Raw genomic sequence first — 15,645 nt, 5'->3', positions numbered from 1 at the left:
CTTGAATTTTAAACTACCTGAGGATGCTTCCATATCAATATAACAAATGGCTTTGCTGTTCTTGATAAGAAGGTTTTTCAATATTCCTATGTAAAACATTGATTCCGCATTGTGGCCCCACCCTACCTCCGGGGGTCCTCATTTTAACAAACTTGAATTTACTCTACCTGAGGATTCTTCCATATCAATATAACTAAACATAGCTTTGCTGTTCTTGAGAAGATTTTTCAAGTTTATTTACCCTATTTATTCCTATGTAAAACTTTGATCCCCCATTGTGGCCCCACCCTACCCACGAGGGTCATCATTTGAAAAAAAAAATTGAATCTACACTACCTGAGAATGATTCCATATCAATATGACTAAATAAGGCTTTGCTGTTCTTGAAAAGATTTTTAAAAGATTTTTTACTATATATTCCTAAGTAAAACTTTGATCCTCATTTTGGCTCCCAGGGGTCATCATTCGAACAAACTTAATTGAATCTACACTATGTAAAGAAGATTTTCTATAAGTTTCAACTTTTTTGGCCCAGTGGTTCTTGAGAAGATTTTTAAAACATGCCACCAAATTTTCACCATTTCTAAATTATCTCCCCTTAAAAAAGGGTTGTAGCCCTTCATTTGAATAAATTTGAATCATCTTCATCCAAGGATGCTTTGTGGCAAGTTTGGTTGAAATTGGTCCAGTGGTTCCGGAGAATTCGAAAATGTGAAAAGTTTACAGACAGACGGACTACAGACAAAATGCACTTGAGCTTTCAGCTCAGATGAGCTAACAATACAATTGACCAAAGGTAATGGAACATAAAAACACATTATGGATGAGTTATTTAAATTAAATCAGGCATCACATTAGAAATTATCTGAAGTACATGTACCGATCATTCATTAAACACAGGCACTATCCTATCCAGGCAATCTAGTATCGTGTGTGAATTTTGATTATTCGGGGTGGGGGTAAATTCAAGATTTATTAATGTACATCATGAATTTATAAATGAGGTATGAATCATGTTTTTTAATTTGTATCTACCTCAAACCAGTAAATTCCATAACACAGCATGATACTACGTCGAGATTTATACCAGGAATCATCATTAAAATGGAAAGAAAAAAATAAAAATAAACCGTGACATTTTGAAATAAAACGACACCGCACTTAGGACGAGTGTTATATGCTATATATAGACATTGTACAATAAAAAATAAAATATGAGAATATGTGATATACTCAACTTATTGAAAAAAAATGATGGAAAATTTTACTACTACAGAAACTTTGCTGTTGGAATTCACAAATCGCTGATGGAGAAATCCTGCTAACTTAATCTATGAAACCTTGTACATGTTCACTGTTGCTAAGACAATGGACACGAAACATGTTCAGTTATTGAATAAAAACAGATTTAGATTCTTTGAAGATAAAATTCGTGCGAGTCGTCTTAAATTTTATTGTTCCAACACAAAGTCAACCTCTATGCAGACTTCCTCAGCAACTAAGGAAAGATCGTTTATTGAATATTTACTAATGGGTTTGTCAACAAACTCTAACAAAGTTGAAAAGGATCTCAGAATCAGCTTATATTGGCATGTGCCGGGGTACTAAGAAATGTCTGAGTCTATCAATAAAGTGTGCGTTGTATAAGAATTAACTTATTAATATTTTATATATACACGTATAAAAAAAATCATACATTTATATATTACATACTTTTGACAGTGAATACTGTAATTTATTATTTAATTAATTTTGTTTCTAGTTGTTACATGTATTTTCATCAAAAGGGTGAATATACATGTACATGTACTACTAATAAGTTCACGGTTAACCTTTCACACTTCTGATAAATAGCGATAGTGAATAAACCATTTTTACACTGAAAATTGTCTTCTCTCTTGATGCAATTCGTACAGTCATCAACAAATTACTAATCCGTCTGCAATTATTGGTTAGATCTTCCTTTAATTCATTAAGTATAGTCGTTAAATGTTAAAACTTCGTTCTGTTTTAAAAACTCATGGACGAGGCCATTACAACACCCGATTTTTAAAAAATGAAATCATCACTTATTGCCACCATTCATACATCTTATTTGTCACCTATCATAATACATCAAGCGACGATGATACTATTTTTTTTTATTCATAAATTACATGTATTTAAAAGCATTCAGTTTGAAATCATAGAAAACCGATTACTCGCGCAAGCCTATTATCCGTGTTTGAAAAAAATGTGGCAGTACGTGGCATTATTTGTAGTCCTGAAGAGTTGACACTGTATGAAGTACAAGTGCGTTAAAAGGAGATCGGGACAAAAGGAAAACCAAAGAAAATTTAATAAACAGAAAATCCAATGTTTTGTATTTGGATATGGAACTTATTTAACTCGTGAGACCGAATTTTTTTTTTCTTTTTTTTTTTTTCTTTCGTGCTTCGTACTCGTAAAAAAAATCTTGTCCCACTAATTTATTATTATTATTATTAATTGTCCCGTTAATTAAATTCCAGATTTAACTACAAAATATTGAATTTCCTTTATATAACTGGAACTAATTAAATGTTTCATTCTGTGTCTTTGATAAGAGAGGTAACTCTAACTTCGATAATAACCAAACAAATGATTTGATTTCCTCTAAGTATCCCCTCTGAGTTATTTCCCTTGAATATGCAGTGAACCAGCTAGTGCTTCTTGTCGAGTATACATAAATTCGACAATACAGTGAAGTATGAAGTAGGTGCATTAGTAAATACACAACCCAGATAATATTATAGCCTAAAGTTGCACTATTCCTCTATTTTATTGCAGCCCGGATGACCGGGCTGCACTATACATGTACGTTTAAGTTATGTTGTATGGGATTGAGGTGGGAGAAGTTATTCAGAATTAAAGGTTAACTAGGCATTAAAAAGATTATACATCAAAATTTTCTTTCCCTTTATAAATTACGAGATACACAATCTATTTACTTCCATGAAGTACATCTTTAAAAATATATGTTTTTCATATGTAATATACAAAGTTGCTTATCATTTATTATCGACAAAACGACAGGCCCCCCCCCCCCTTTTTTTTTTTTAGAAAATTAAATTTTATTTACCGCATAAAAACGTACGTAACACAGTTTGTGTTTTATATTCATTAAGTCAAATATATATTTTTGATGATAGGTGATACATGTGTCTGATTCTAATTTATATTTTATGCAGCCAACAGTTACTTCAGGAAATGATAAAGTTTAACACGATTTTCATCTAATTAGAAGCCTTCCGTAAATTTTCTCGACTATAGCCTCGATCATTCAGACGTATGTTTTTATCACACAAATCGAAGCGGTTTGATGATCAAGATTTTACTTCATTTATTTCCCGGGCGACAATTGATGGCAACATCAATGTTTTCTTGCTAAATATTGATATAGAAAAGAAGATCAGTCTTTATATTCCATTTTCAATAACCTTATCATTTTTAAACATTGGAGCCAATGATCTTTTATAATGTACCAAAAAATGTAAGCATTAAAACCCTTTCTCGGAAAAGTTATCTACCTGCTCGTAAACACAAGAGTTCTTCATTCGGTCAATACCGATTTAGTTTCCTTGCAAAAACGCTATGCATTACGTACAGTAAGTGACGAAAACACTCTAACCTACTACTATACAAAATATTGTTCAAAATAAGGTACTTATAGACGACCTTTTAATTCAATTTCACGAGAAAATATTAATAATCAGCAATAAATGTGACTTATTCGATACATAAAATCATTAATGTACAACTCTGACGGGCGACTATTAATGAAAATATAATTAATAATCAATATTACATATACAAGTACTTTAAACTTTTTATTGGAACTTATACATTTTGATATACATGTACAACTACTATAAAGTATACCTAAAAAAACATACAAGTATATAAAAATTATCTTTGGTCCAACATTTTACACATTGATACTATATTCACTGAACCGGAAGTTGGCAAATTCGTCCTTCCCGATGCTTTGCCAGAAGTGACATGCGCGAAAATGTTTTCTTGCATGACTTACATCCGTACTTTTTGACGTCTGAGTGAGTCTGGAGATGTGCTCGAAGGTTCGACCTATCAGCAAATGCTCGACCACAGTGAGCACAAGAAAACGGTTTTTCGCCCGTATGCGTGCGCATGTGTCCTTGTAACAGCCAAGGTCGTGAAAACGCTTTGCCACAAATTTTGCATTTACATGGTAGTGTATGAGTTCTAATGTGCATTTTTAAGGCCCCCAAAGAACCATAAGTTTTGCCACAAAATTTACAGCTGAAATCCTTTTTGACTTGAGTGGTGCAGTGGAACTGCTTGTGTTTGGACAGGCCACCAAATGTTGAATAACTCTTCTTGCAGTGGTCACACTGGTAGCGCGGTGTAGCGGGTATCGACAGAGTTGAGCACTTGTTTAAATTGCAAAAACTGAGAGCATTTAGATCTGTTCTTTTGCAGAGCCAAGAAGATACACCACTGAAATACCCAATAAAAGGGTTGTTTGGTTGGTGCACAGAATTCAGAAAATAAGGGTACTGATGAAAGTTCTGATGATGCACAGATTGTCTTAGACGTTGTGAATACCAGTCTGTGAAATTCATTTTAAATGGATCCGAAGATGGGATGTACGATTTCAGCACATCGGCCCCGCGAACAGAGCTATGAAACTTCATAACTGGTGTGAAAGCGCTCGTGTCCATATCGACATTTGAAGTAACTAGCGCCGTTGAGCTTTCTCCATTTTTGTCAGGGTTTGATGGTTTATTGCAAAGACTGTCAAGAATCTCTCTGATTGGGTCCCGGGGTTTAGGTTCCGTTTTGACTGTCGCCTTTTGAGGACAAGATGACAAGTCTTGTTGTTCAGAGTCCTCCATCCCACAGGTTACACTTGAATAATAAATATAAATGCTGGATTTTCTGAAAATATACATTTTTAAAACTTGTCTATAAAAGTTATACAGGTACATGTATATTATACAGTATTTTTTCATAAATCGTGAAAAAATAGAGTATGTAATCATGAAAAAATAGAGTAAGTTGTATGTGTTTGTATTCTTAAAAATGAACTAGTACATTTCATTAAAAAAAGATAAACTTTTTTTTTCTTTCCCCATCTCTATGCTGTTGATGCTGAACAAAATATTATAAAAAAAAAAAAAAAAAAAAACAGATATCGTCCCGATTAAAGTTTACAATAAGAATCGTTGCAAAATTAGTAAATAAGATGTAAAGTTAGTTTACACACCTTGTTAATTTTGCGTGAAAAAAGTGTGATAGGAAATTCATTTATCCACATAGATACAGCTATGAACAAAATGCAATTTAAGGAAAACGTTTTATTAAAAAAAAAAAAAAAAAAAAAAAAAAAAAAAAAAAAACTTTTGTGAAGAAATATTTCTGAATATTAATTTTAAGGACCATAAATATTTTAAATTATTCTTTAAAAAAATACATGCATAAAAATTAATTATCAAAACTGTGCATAGAAAGGTTCTGATTCATAACAATGAATTTTACAAAGAATATTCAGAGAATCAACTAATTCATTTGCATTTTTACTTTGATAACAAACACAATTTTATTTATAGGGACGAATTGTGATAATATTCTAATTAGTAATAAATGTAGAGGATATAAAAAGTTAAGGGGGGGGGGGGGGGCAAAAAGAATGAGTAGAATGAAAATCTTACCTTTTTATTTCACAAAGTAGTTTTCATGTTTCACAGCCCGTTTACAAGTTTCACACAAATTTGATGGGGATAAAAATTATTCCTGCTTTATGAAAGAACTACAGAAAAGAGCGTGACGTCACGGAAGTGGAACCAATCACCGGTCGAATACGCGCTGATTACTTATGCATGCATTAATTCAGCTAGTAGACTTTACCCTCCCACTGCGCTTCCCAGCGGTGTAAGGTACCGAAAAATTTGGCTATGTCCTCCCAGATCCCCATAGAGCATCTGCCAAGAGGTGAAAATTTTAGGCAAATAATTTTCAATTTTTCATGGTCAAACTGACGTATTCCCTACTGTGTAAATTATTTTTGGGTGCAAAATTCACCAATATTTCCCATAAATTCGAGTAAATCACAGTTTCATAACAGAATAAAAAAAATGAATGAAATAAAAAAAATCTTCTATATTCATTAAGCAGAATGAATATATGACATATATTTTCATTAATGACTTACTTTACCGTGACAATCGCTTAAATTATATTTTGTGTCGTTAAATTTGTAAACACATGCTTATATTTACTGCCCCTCTTCTGTTTTAAATTTAATAGATTTTAAGGGACTATGAACAAATGCCATTAAAGTTAGCTTTAAAATACATTTACATGCTGAAAAAAATGTATCATTTTTTTTTTACCATAGGCTAAAGTGGTTGAAAAATGACATGAAATTAAATTTCTTGTTAAGAATTCAAATATTAACCTGTTGCTTTCATAGTTCACCTCGTGTAATCCTCTGTGTCAACATTACCACATGACCACTTACATAGGTTTACTTATTAGGTAGTCGGTGCGTCTTGAATTGTCCAAACCATTTCGCGCACTTGTTCAAAGTCAATAGAAACTTTAAAACACATTTAAATATTTTCTCATTCGTGCGCATCATTAGTTCATCAAATAAAATTCGTTTGATTTCTTCTGATTTATCAAATGTGATTTACCTTTATAAAAAGAAAATATTATTTAAAAGTTGCGTTATATGGTTAGTTTAAATGAGATTCATACGAAAATATTTCTCGAACTTGTTCCATGTCTGTTTTTCTTACAAATGGCGGAAGTGTTAGATCTTTGTTTAATGGTATATTATCAGGGATTTGAACATAAGTAGACCGTACGGATATCATTAGAGACACAAACGGGGAGGCTAAATACCGGAGATTTTGTCGGAACCTTTGAGGAACCCTTTGACTAAAGGCAAAAATGTAAATGTTTATAATACATGCATAAAAGTAAAAATGTAACCGGGTACTGTTACTGTGTATTATCATATCAACTGACGGCTTCTGTTGCAGAAATCAACAGTATATCGCTAACAAAACAAAGAGGCGTCATTGCAATGATGGCCGCCCCGTCGAGTTCTCGCTTCTCCTGCGGCGAGACTGATGGTGATACCGCTACACTTGTTTACAAAACACCAAGAATGCGTTCCCTGCTTATTTACAAATTAACCATATGTGCTATTTAATTATTTCGAATAGCCACACGCGCGAGACGTGCATATTTGATTGGCATACGAGACTTAGGTATTTGTAGAAGCATCAGTGATAAGTTAGACTTAAAAATAATAATAATAAAAAAAAATATTAGCAAAATCAATTTTCTGAACCTTATCCGATTTATTTATTTATTTATTTATTTATTTTTGAATTAAGCATATACCTGTAGACTTTCATTGCCTTATAAAGCAAGTTCATACAAACGATTTTATCTATGGGTACACATAAATTTGTAAGTACAGTACAGGGAAGGTGTTGGCCACCAATGAGAGAATTCTTAACTGAAATTTTATAGTTCTGAATGTTTTGAACAAAGCTCTTACTAAAAACAAATGGATATTATCACTAATATTTTTATTCAATGTGTTCTTGGGAAAAATCTTAATTTTAGACCGATTAACTTATGCTGAAAAAGATGAGATAAATCTCAGAATTCCACTTACTGTCAACTCTGTCTTCTCCTTTTTTCTTTTTCTTTCATTTTCTTTCTTTCCCTTTTCTTTTTTCTTCACTAAAATAAAATGAGGATTGCAACCGTAAACCCCCTCCCTAACATCTGCCAATGGATATAAATTAAACAAAAATAAAATCATTTTCGTGATCACCTCAATATTGAATTTATCGCCTTCAAATAATATTCCGTTCTTACTATTGCTTTTCGTTTTTAGCTCACCTGAGCTGAAAGCTCAAGTGAGCTTTTCTGATCACATTTTGTCTGTAGTCCGTCTGTCTGTCTGTCCGTCCGTCTGTAAACTTTTCACATTTTCGACTTCTTCTCCAGAACCACTGGGCCAATTTCAACCAAACTTGCCACAAAGCATCCTTGGGTGAAGGGGATTCAAGTTTGTTCAAATGAAGGGCCACGCCCTCTTCCAAGGGGAGATAATTAAGAATTGGTGAAAATTTGGTGTCATCTTTTAAAAATCTTCTTCTCAAGAACCATTGAGCCAGAAAAGTTTATACTTATGTGAAACCTTCATTACATAGTGTAGATTCAAGTTTCTTCAAATCATGACCCCCGGGGGTAGGGTGGGGCCACAATGGGGGATCAAAGTTATACATAGGAATATATAGGGAAAATCTTTAATAATCTTCTTCTCAAGAACAACAAAGCCACAATTAGTCATATTGATATGGAATCATCCTCAGGTAGTGTAGATTCAAATTTGTTCAAATCATGACCCCTGGGGGTAGGGTGGGGCTACAATGGGGGATCAAATTTTTACATAGGAATATATAGGAAAATTCTTTAAAAATCTTCTTACCAAGAACAACAAAGCCACAATTAGTCATATTGATATGGAATCATCCTCAGGTAGTGTAGATTCAAATTTGTTCAAATCATGACTCCTGGGGGTAGGGTGGGGCTACAATGGGGGATCAAATTTTTACATAGGAATATATAGGAAAATTCTTTAAAAATCTTCTTACCAAGAACAACAAAGCCACAATTAGTCATATTGATATGGAATCATCCTCAGGTAGTGTAGATTCAAGTTTGTTCAAATCATGACCCCCGGGGGTAGGGTGGGGCCACAATGAGGGATCAAAGTTTTGTATAGGAATATATAGAAAAAAATCTTTTTCTTAAGAACAACAGAGTCACAATTAGTCATATTGATATGGAATCATCCTCAGGTAGTGTAGGTTCAATTTTATTCAAATCATGACCCCGGGGGGTAGGGTGGGGCCACAATGGGGATCAAAGTTTTACATAGGAATATATAGGGAAAATCTTAAAAAATCTTCTTCTCAAGAACAACAAAGCCACAATTAGTCATATTGATATGGAACCATCTTCAAGAAGTGTAGGTTCAATTTTTTTCAAATCATGACCCCGGGGGGTAGGGTGGGGCCACAATGGGGATCAAAGTTTTACATAGGAATATATAGGGAAAATCGTTAAAAATCTTCTTCTCAAGAACAACAAAGCCACAATTAGTCATATTGATATGGAATCATCCTCAGGTAGTGTAGATTCAAATTTGTTCAAATCATGACTCCTGGGGGTAGGGTGGGGCTACAATGGGGGATCAAATTTTTACATAGGAATATATAGGAAAATTCTTTAAAAATCTTCTCCTCAAGAACAACAGAACCACAATTAGTCATATTGATATGGAATCATCCTCAGGTAGTGTAGATTCAAGTTTGTTCAAATCATGACCCCCGGGGGTAGGGTGGGGCCACAATGAGGGATCAAAGTTTTGTATAGGAATATATAGAAAAAAAATCTTCTCAAGAACAACAGAGTCACAATTAGTCATATTGATATGGAACCATCTTCAAGAAGTGTAGCTTCCAATTTGTTCAAATCATGACCCCCGGGAGAAGGGTGAGGCCACAATGGGGGATCAAATTTTAACATAGGAATATATAGGGAAAATCTTTAATATATTGTAATATATCTTTAATATTGTAGATTCAAGCTAGTTTAAGGCATCCCCCAGTGGTAGGGTGGGGCCATAATGGGGGATCAAAGTTTTACAATAGAACATATACAGGAAATATCTTTAAAAATCTTCTTCAATCTCAAGAACAACAAAGCCATGATCAGTCATATTGATATGGAAGCATCCTCAGGTAGTGTACAATCAAGTTTGTTCAAATCATGACCTCCTCCCCCCCCCCCCCAGGGTAGGGTGTTAGACATATTTAAAATTCTGTTTTAAAGAACAGCAAAATCATGATTAGTTATATGAAGATAGAAGCATCCTCAGAAGGTTTATATTCAATTTCATCCAAAACATGGCACTTTGGGGTAGGGTATGCCTAGAACAGGCGATCAAAGCTTTATATATGAATATATAGGAGAAATATAGGAGAAGAAATCTGCTGACGAAGAACAGCAGGGCCATATTGACTCAGGTGAGCGTTGTGGCCCATGGGTCTCTTGTTTGTTTTGTTGTTAACGTTGTTGTTGTTTTTGAATTAACATTTTTTCAACTTTTACAAATATTGAAATTATTTCTTTCTTTAAACTTTAAAACGTCTGATCTAAAGAAAATGAAAGTAGAAAGATTTCAATTCAGAGTGTTCCTTAAAAAATGTAATTCATTACGCACTTGTAAGTTTGTTGCATAAAACACTTTGAAACACTTCATAATTTTTTTCGTTTCTCTTTCATTTTGTTTATGAGTTTATAAAGAAATATTGCACCACATGATTCTACTCAGAAATGAATAGCAATTGATGAGAAAATTAGTAAATGGACAGCTGTATACGAGTTGATGAGAAAATGAAGTGGGGGCGATATGCACCGTGTTCATTTACTGTTAAGTTGTACATTTCATAACAAATGCTCGTGTCAATCATCCCCGAATGATTTCTCTTAGAAACAGGTCTAAAACAATTCTGGATTGTTTGTACTTCCATTAAAAATCGCCTTCCCGCCTAATAGCTTTCTGGTTCCGCTAAATGACTTATTTTTATAATGATATACTTACCAGCTCGCACTTGTTATCAGTAATAATGCTGGACTTATTTAGGGTAACACCTTTCACTTCATCTACACTGCCAACCATAGATGAGTATCTGATTGGTCCTAAAGTTCAGTTTCCATAACATTTTGAGTAATTTTTCTCTCTGACTTGATTCAATCATTCGGTTTGTAGAATTATGGCACTTGTACAAAATTGAAAGCCAAATCAGAAAATGAAAAGCACCCTTGAAACGGAAACCAATATTTCGTTTACGACATAACAAATCTAATAGCAATAAAAAAAAATATATTTTAAGTTCTTCTTTCAACCCATGCACTGCCAAGACTCTTTCCTCAATGTAATAAACAAATATTTAGCGGGAATATGCTTCATTAGCTTACAGAGAATTTTGAGATTTATAAATAAAATAACATTTTTTAATAATAAGACCTATTCTATTGTACTTCTAAACACTTTTTTTTTTCAAATACATAGATCCTTGCATCAATTTGTTATTGTTTTATGCATTTTGAAAACAGATTCGGTGTGAAAAATCAAGCGTTTTCAAAATTAAATAAATACATGTACTAATCAAAACTTCTAACCCGCCACTCTATTTTTCTCAATACATGTAGTTTCTGTCATATTCGGCAGTACCATACCAAATTTTACGCTAAGTTTCTATTAGTTATTATACAATTATTGCTGAAAAATTTACTGAACCATGACGATTTTATCAAAATTTTAAAAATCGTCAATTGTCAAGATGTCGGGTAACTACTGCTGCACAAAGATCGTTACATGGTGATTTCGCATTAAAGAAATCTGGATTTACAGGTGTCGAATACTTATTTGTGGTCATGTGCGGGATAAGGCTGTTTCGTTATTTTCATCAGTAATTCAAGTAATTCAACAAAATATCAATTAATCATTCTGTAATAATGAAAGAAATCATATTAATAAAATGAAAATTCCATATGAGTAGTTTGTTCGGTCAGGGGAAATATAGTATTTTCGAATTATAAAATGTACACTCTTGGTATATTTAGATTTTTTTTTTTCAATATCATGTTTTCATTTTTGAAATATCCACAAATGTCAAAGTGCACTGATATTTTTTTTTCCGAAACATATTACAGTGAATACAAATACATGTGTACATGTATTTTAGAAAGCAATCCTCCAGAAAATAGGAAAGAAAGAACACGTTGTTTAAAAAGAAAAGAAAAAGAAAAAAGCAAACAACTGAGAACAGCTTGCTTTTGTCCTAAATTTTCTTAGATAAAAAAAAATAAAGAAAAATTCAGTCAGAAAAAAAAATTGAAGGAAAAAAAAACCTCTCCAGAATATTGAAACTAGTTTGACAGATACACTTGCCTCATGTGATAATTGATGTTTCACTACAGAAATTCCGCAATGATACAAACTCAGGGGGAAAACATATGTTTTAGCACTTTGATGTTTGATTTTCAAGAGCGGCAACGACAGGTTCTCTTTGTAATGTTTTCTAACGACGTGAGTACAATCGTCAGTCAGCAGAGGAAACACAGGGTCTTTTCTTTAGTGGCCACTTGATTCCTCTTCTGTTGTACCTGACAAAAATTTTCCCTCCCCACGTGCCAACACTTAGTGGAACCATTAATAAAGGGTATTGCTGCAAGTTAATTACAAAATAGAGACAGGAACAGCTGCCGTGAAATATTTAGTTATCTTGGGAGGAAATATTCATTAAGGGCCGTGCAAGGCGTGTCGGTAATTCATAAAGCAAAATGTCACATTAGATACATTAAAGACAATGAATAAATGTGTGAAACATATACACTTTATATCATTTTTTTTTAAAGTTTTTTTTTCTATAATTGAATTTTCCTCGCCTTGAACATCTTGAAATTGTTTCCTCAAAACCAAGTAACAAAATAATACATGTAATAGGTAACTCTATAAATACCAACATTTCATTTTTGAACTTACTACTACATGTACCCCCTTGGTATTTTGTTTATTCCCCTTTCTCTACGTACCATTATATGTATGGTTTGTGCGAAATAAACTGATTCTGAAAACTTTTTTTTAATGAATAAGAGGGTTGTCTCGCTTAATCGTAGACTAAGCACCACATATAAAGGACGCATCATATTTCAGTAAATTTTTCACCATGTTTTTGACCATCAATTTCCAATAAATATATAAAATATGATCGACAAAAAATAGATATTAATAAAGAAAAATGGTAGAATTTCTATTACAGATGGCATGCCAATGCGGCGCACTACGGTATTTTTTTTGGGGGGGGGATGTTTTTTTTTCTGTCTTGTTTTTTTTTTTTTTTTTTTTACAGAATGAACAAAAAATTTTGAATAATGTCCTTGATTTATGGAAATTTTTTTCGTGTATTTAAAAGACATTAAGTATGAAGTTATTTTGCAAATATTCAAATATATTACGTAACACATTATGAAAATTATTGGCGTTCAAAGTGGAAATGTCTGCTATTGAAAAGGAAGAAATTGACCTTTCACGACGACACGACAAACAGGAATGCCATAGAATGCTATTTTCAACCTAGAATGACGCCAATATCGATAATAAAGAGTATGCAGAACACACATACAAAAATAAAACAGTTTCTAAATAATTGGTTTATAAGCGGCATTGAAGATTTAAAACTGAAATGCTCCTTGCAAGTGACCTTAGCACAAATCTATAACGGCCGTTGGACATTGTGTATGCTGGAGAAAATTCTGCGACGTCGCCCAAAAACGATGTGATGTTTTTATTGCGCCGGGCGAGTGACCAAACAATGCACAACCTTAAATTTGTCACTTAATTATATGAGAGATATTGGCTTGAAATTTATAATGTATAATCTTAATTCAATAATACATAATTCATAACAAGAGAAAATTTCAAGGGAATGCGTTTATTATATTTCTAGTTACTAGTATGTGCAAAGTCTACGATGTACATGTTTATTGAAAAGCAATTTTTTTAAACCTAAGAAAATGTTTTTTTTTTAATTCCTTTCATTTTTAATTTTTATTCAGATAGGATTGAACGACACGAAGGGGAAAAAATCCCTCATTTTTAACACTGCTGCATGAAAATTCTTTCACTTAAATTGCTGTTTTAATACACTACATATGTACCTGCTCGTCACAAAGTAAAAATGTCGAGTAGCAAAAATAACATTTAACTTCAAATAATTTCCGCAGATCTTAAATGGTGTTGTGAATGGCTCACAAGTGTTTGCAGACTTGTAATGAAATGTTCTATTTACAATTCAACACGAGAACGAAGTATTTTCGCTGTAAACAATTCGCAAATAATCAGGTTTCCTTCATCCGATTTTAAAATACCCTCATTCCAACTTTTGGTCAAACATTTCTGGAATGGCATTTAAAAACAGACGTTTGAATTCTTTTGTACATCTCTTTCAAACTAATTGAACGCTTTTTTTGACGTTCAAGTAATTAATATTTGAGCTAGAAAATTAGCGTGGCAAATAGACATGTTAGTCTGGTTGGATGATTAATAAAATCAAGTGTGATTGAGAACAAACAAATTTATGACGCAAATTTTCGAATTATGAACTCGAGATTGTTTAGATTATTAAAACCACCAGTCACTGTCCTGATATATTAATATACATATTTAACTTCGTCTCAGTCGATATGCTTTTCTGTAACGTCGATATACATATACATATGTATCTATGGATCGACCTCATGAAAGGGTTACATTTGAATACATGTATTATTTTTTAAACCGATGAACAAAAACAAAATTTGAAAATAAATGGAACAAGCCGCATCTTTTCTCTAAATTATTCTTTAAAGAGATGGACTATTAAAACAAAATTTGAAAATAATAGGAACAACCCGCATATTGTTTTAATTTCATTTGAACATATTTTATTGTTTAACACAAAAGGATCAGAAACAAGTTCTTACAACTTACAAGTTCTTCTCCTGGTGTTAGTAAAGTTAATACAGTTAGTACAATTGTCATTATAATAACATAGTAAATATTATTGGCAAGTGAAATAAATAGATTGAAATGTTAATTTAAAAATCTCTTTGTTTTCTCTTTTTTTTAACACGTAAAATTCTAAGAGATCAAATCGAAATAAGCTTTTTTAAATGTGTGTTTCCTTTATACCGCTAGAGTAATATAGGAAATGTTCCAAATAAAAAAAAAACTACATTTGCTTTGTTATTTTTTGTATCCATTTATGAAAAATATAGTAATATTATAGGAATATGTATGGGGGTGGACTGTAGGGTGTTACCTACTATTCAAAGGCTTGTGGATTTTATTAGAGTGATTTATAAATTAGCATCCAGTTGTAAATTTTATTAGAAATTATTTATTGTTTATATCCGTTTAACTATTTTTTCGTTTACTTATATTACGAGTTATGCCTTGAGGAAATCTGCTGTAGCCATTTATGTCAAAATTATGGAATGTAGTGTGAAATATTCCAAATACATGTATATACGAACATGTTTCATTTTGCATGTAACTCAAGGATCCCTGACAACAGATGCTATTAAGAATCATTGAAACTGTGCACGTTTTCAATATTGTCAGATTTTCAATTAAGATTATTTGTTTTATTTTAATTTTTTTATGAAATTCTGTGTATTTTTAAATTTTTTGTTTAAAGCAGTTAACTAATGAGTTTAAATGTATTCCTCTTGAAAGTGGTTTTCACGTACACATTTACAGATTGCAGGGAGGGGGGTTGTGAGGTTTCTCATGTTTTCATATACTTACAGAAATTGAAGAAAAGATATTAAAAAAGTATTGAGTTCTTTTGGGAGTTATTGTACAGCTACATGACTGTAAGCTCCACCCCTGAAAGTTATAGTACGTTGGGATTCAGCCAAAGGTTTTCTATCTGATTTAAAGTATATCTAACATCAAAAGAAAAAAAGTACCGCACCATGACACAAATGTACACAATAAAAAAA

The 15,645-nt window shown here is 32.4% G+C and overlaps 2 protein-coding genes across 2 annotated transcripts in view; both read right to left on the bottom strand.

The window, feature by feature from the left end:
- LOC133206389 (E3 ubiquitin-protein ligase TRAF7-like) overlaps positions 1-15,645 on the bottom strand; it is a 324,928-nt gene that overhangs the window by 139,627 nt on the left and 169,656 nt on the right. The window lies entirely within an intron of this gene.
- LOC133206361 (protein snail homolog Sna-like) lies at positions 3,943-4,902 on the bottom strand. The gene has a single exon (XM_061342313.1). The coding sequence runs from the start codon at positions 4,893-4,895 to the stop codon at positions 3,966-3,968; it is 930 nt and encodes a 309-aa protein (XP_061198297.1). The 5' UTR covers positions 4,896-4,902; the 3' UTR covers positions 3,943-3,965.

The sequence above is a fragment of the Saccostrea echinata genome, unplaced genomic scaffold (genome assembly GCF_033153115.1).
Source record: "Saccostrea echinata isolate AGI-Se365-2 ecotype Australia unplaced genomic scaffold, CSIRO_AGI_Sech_v1 ptg000054l, whole genome shotgun sequence".
In the NCBI taxonomy this organism is placed as follows: Eukaryota; Metazoa; Mollusca; class Bivalvia; order Ostreida; family Ostreidae; genus Saccostrea; species Saccostrea echinata.
Note: the sequence above shows the minus strand (reverse complement) of the source record. Positions and strands in the feature narration are given on the sequence as shown.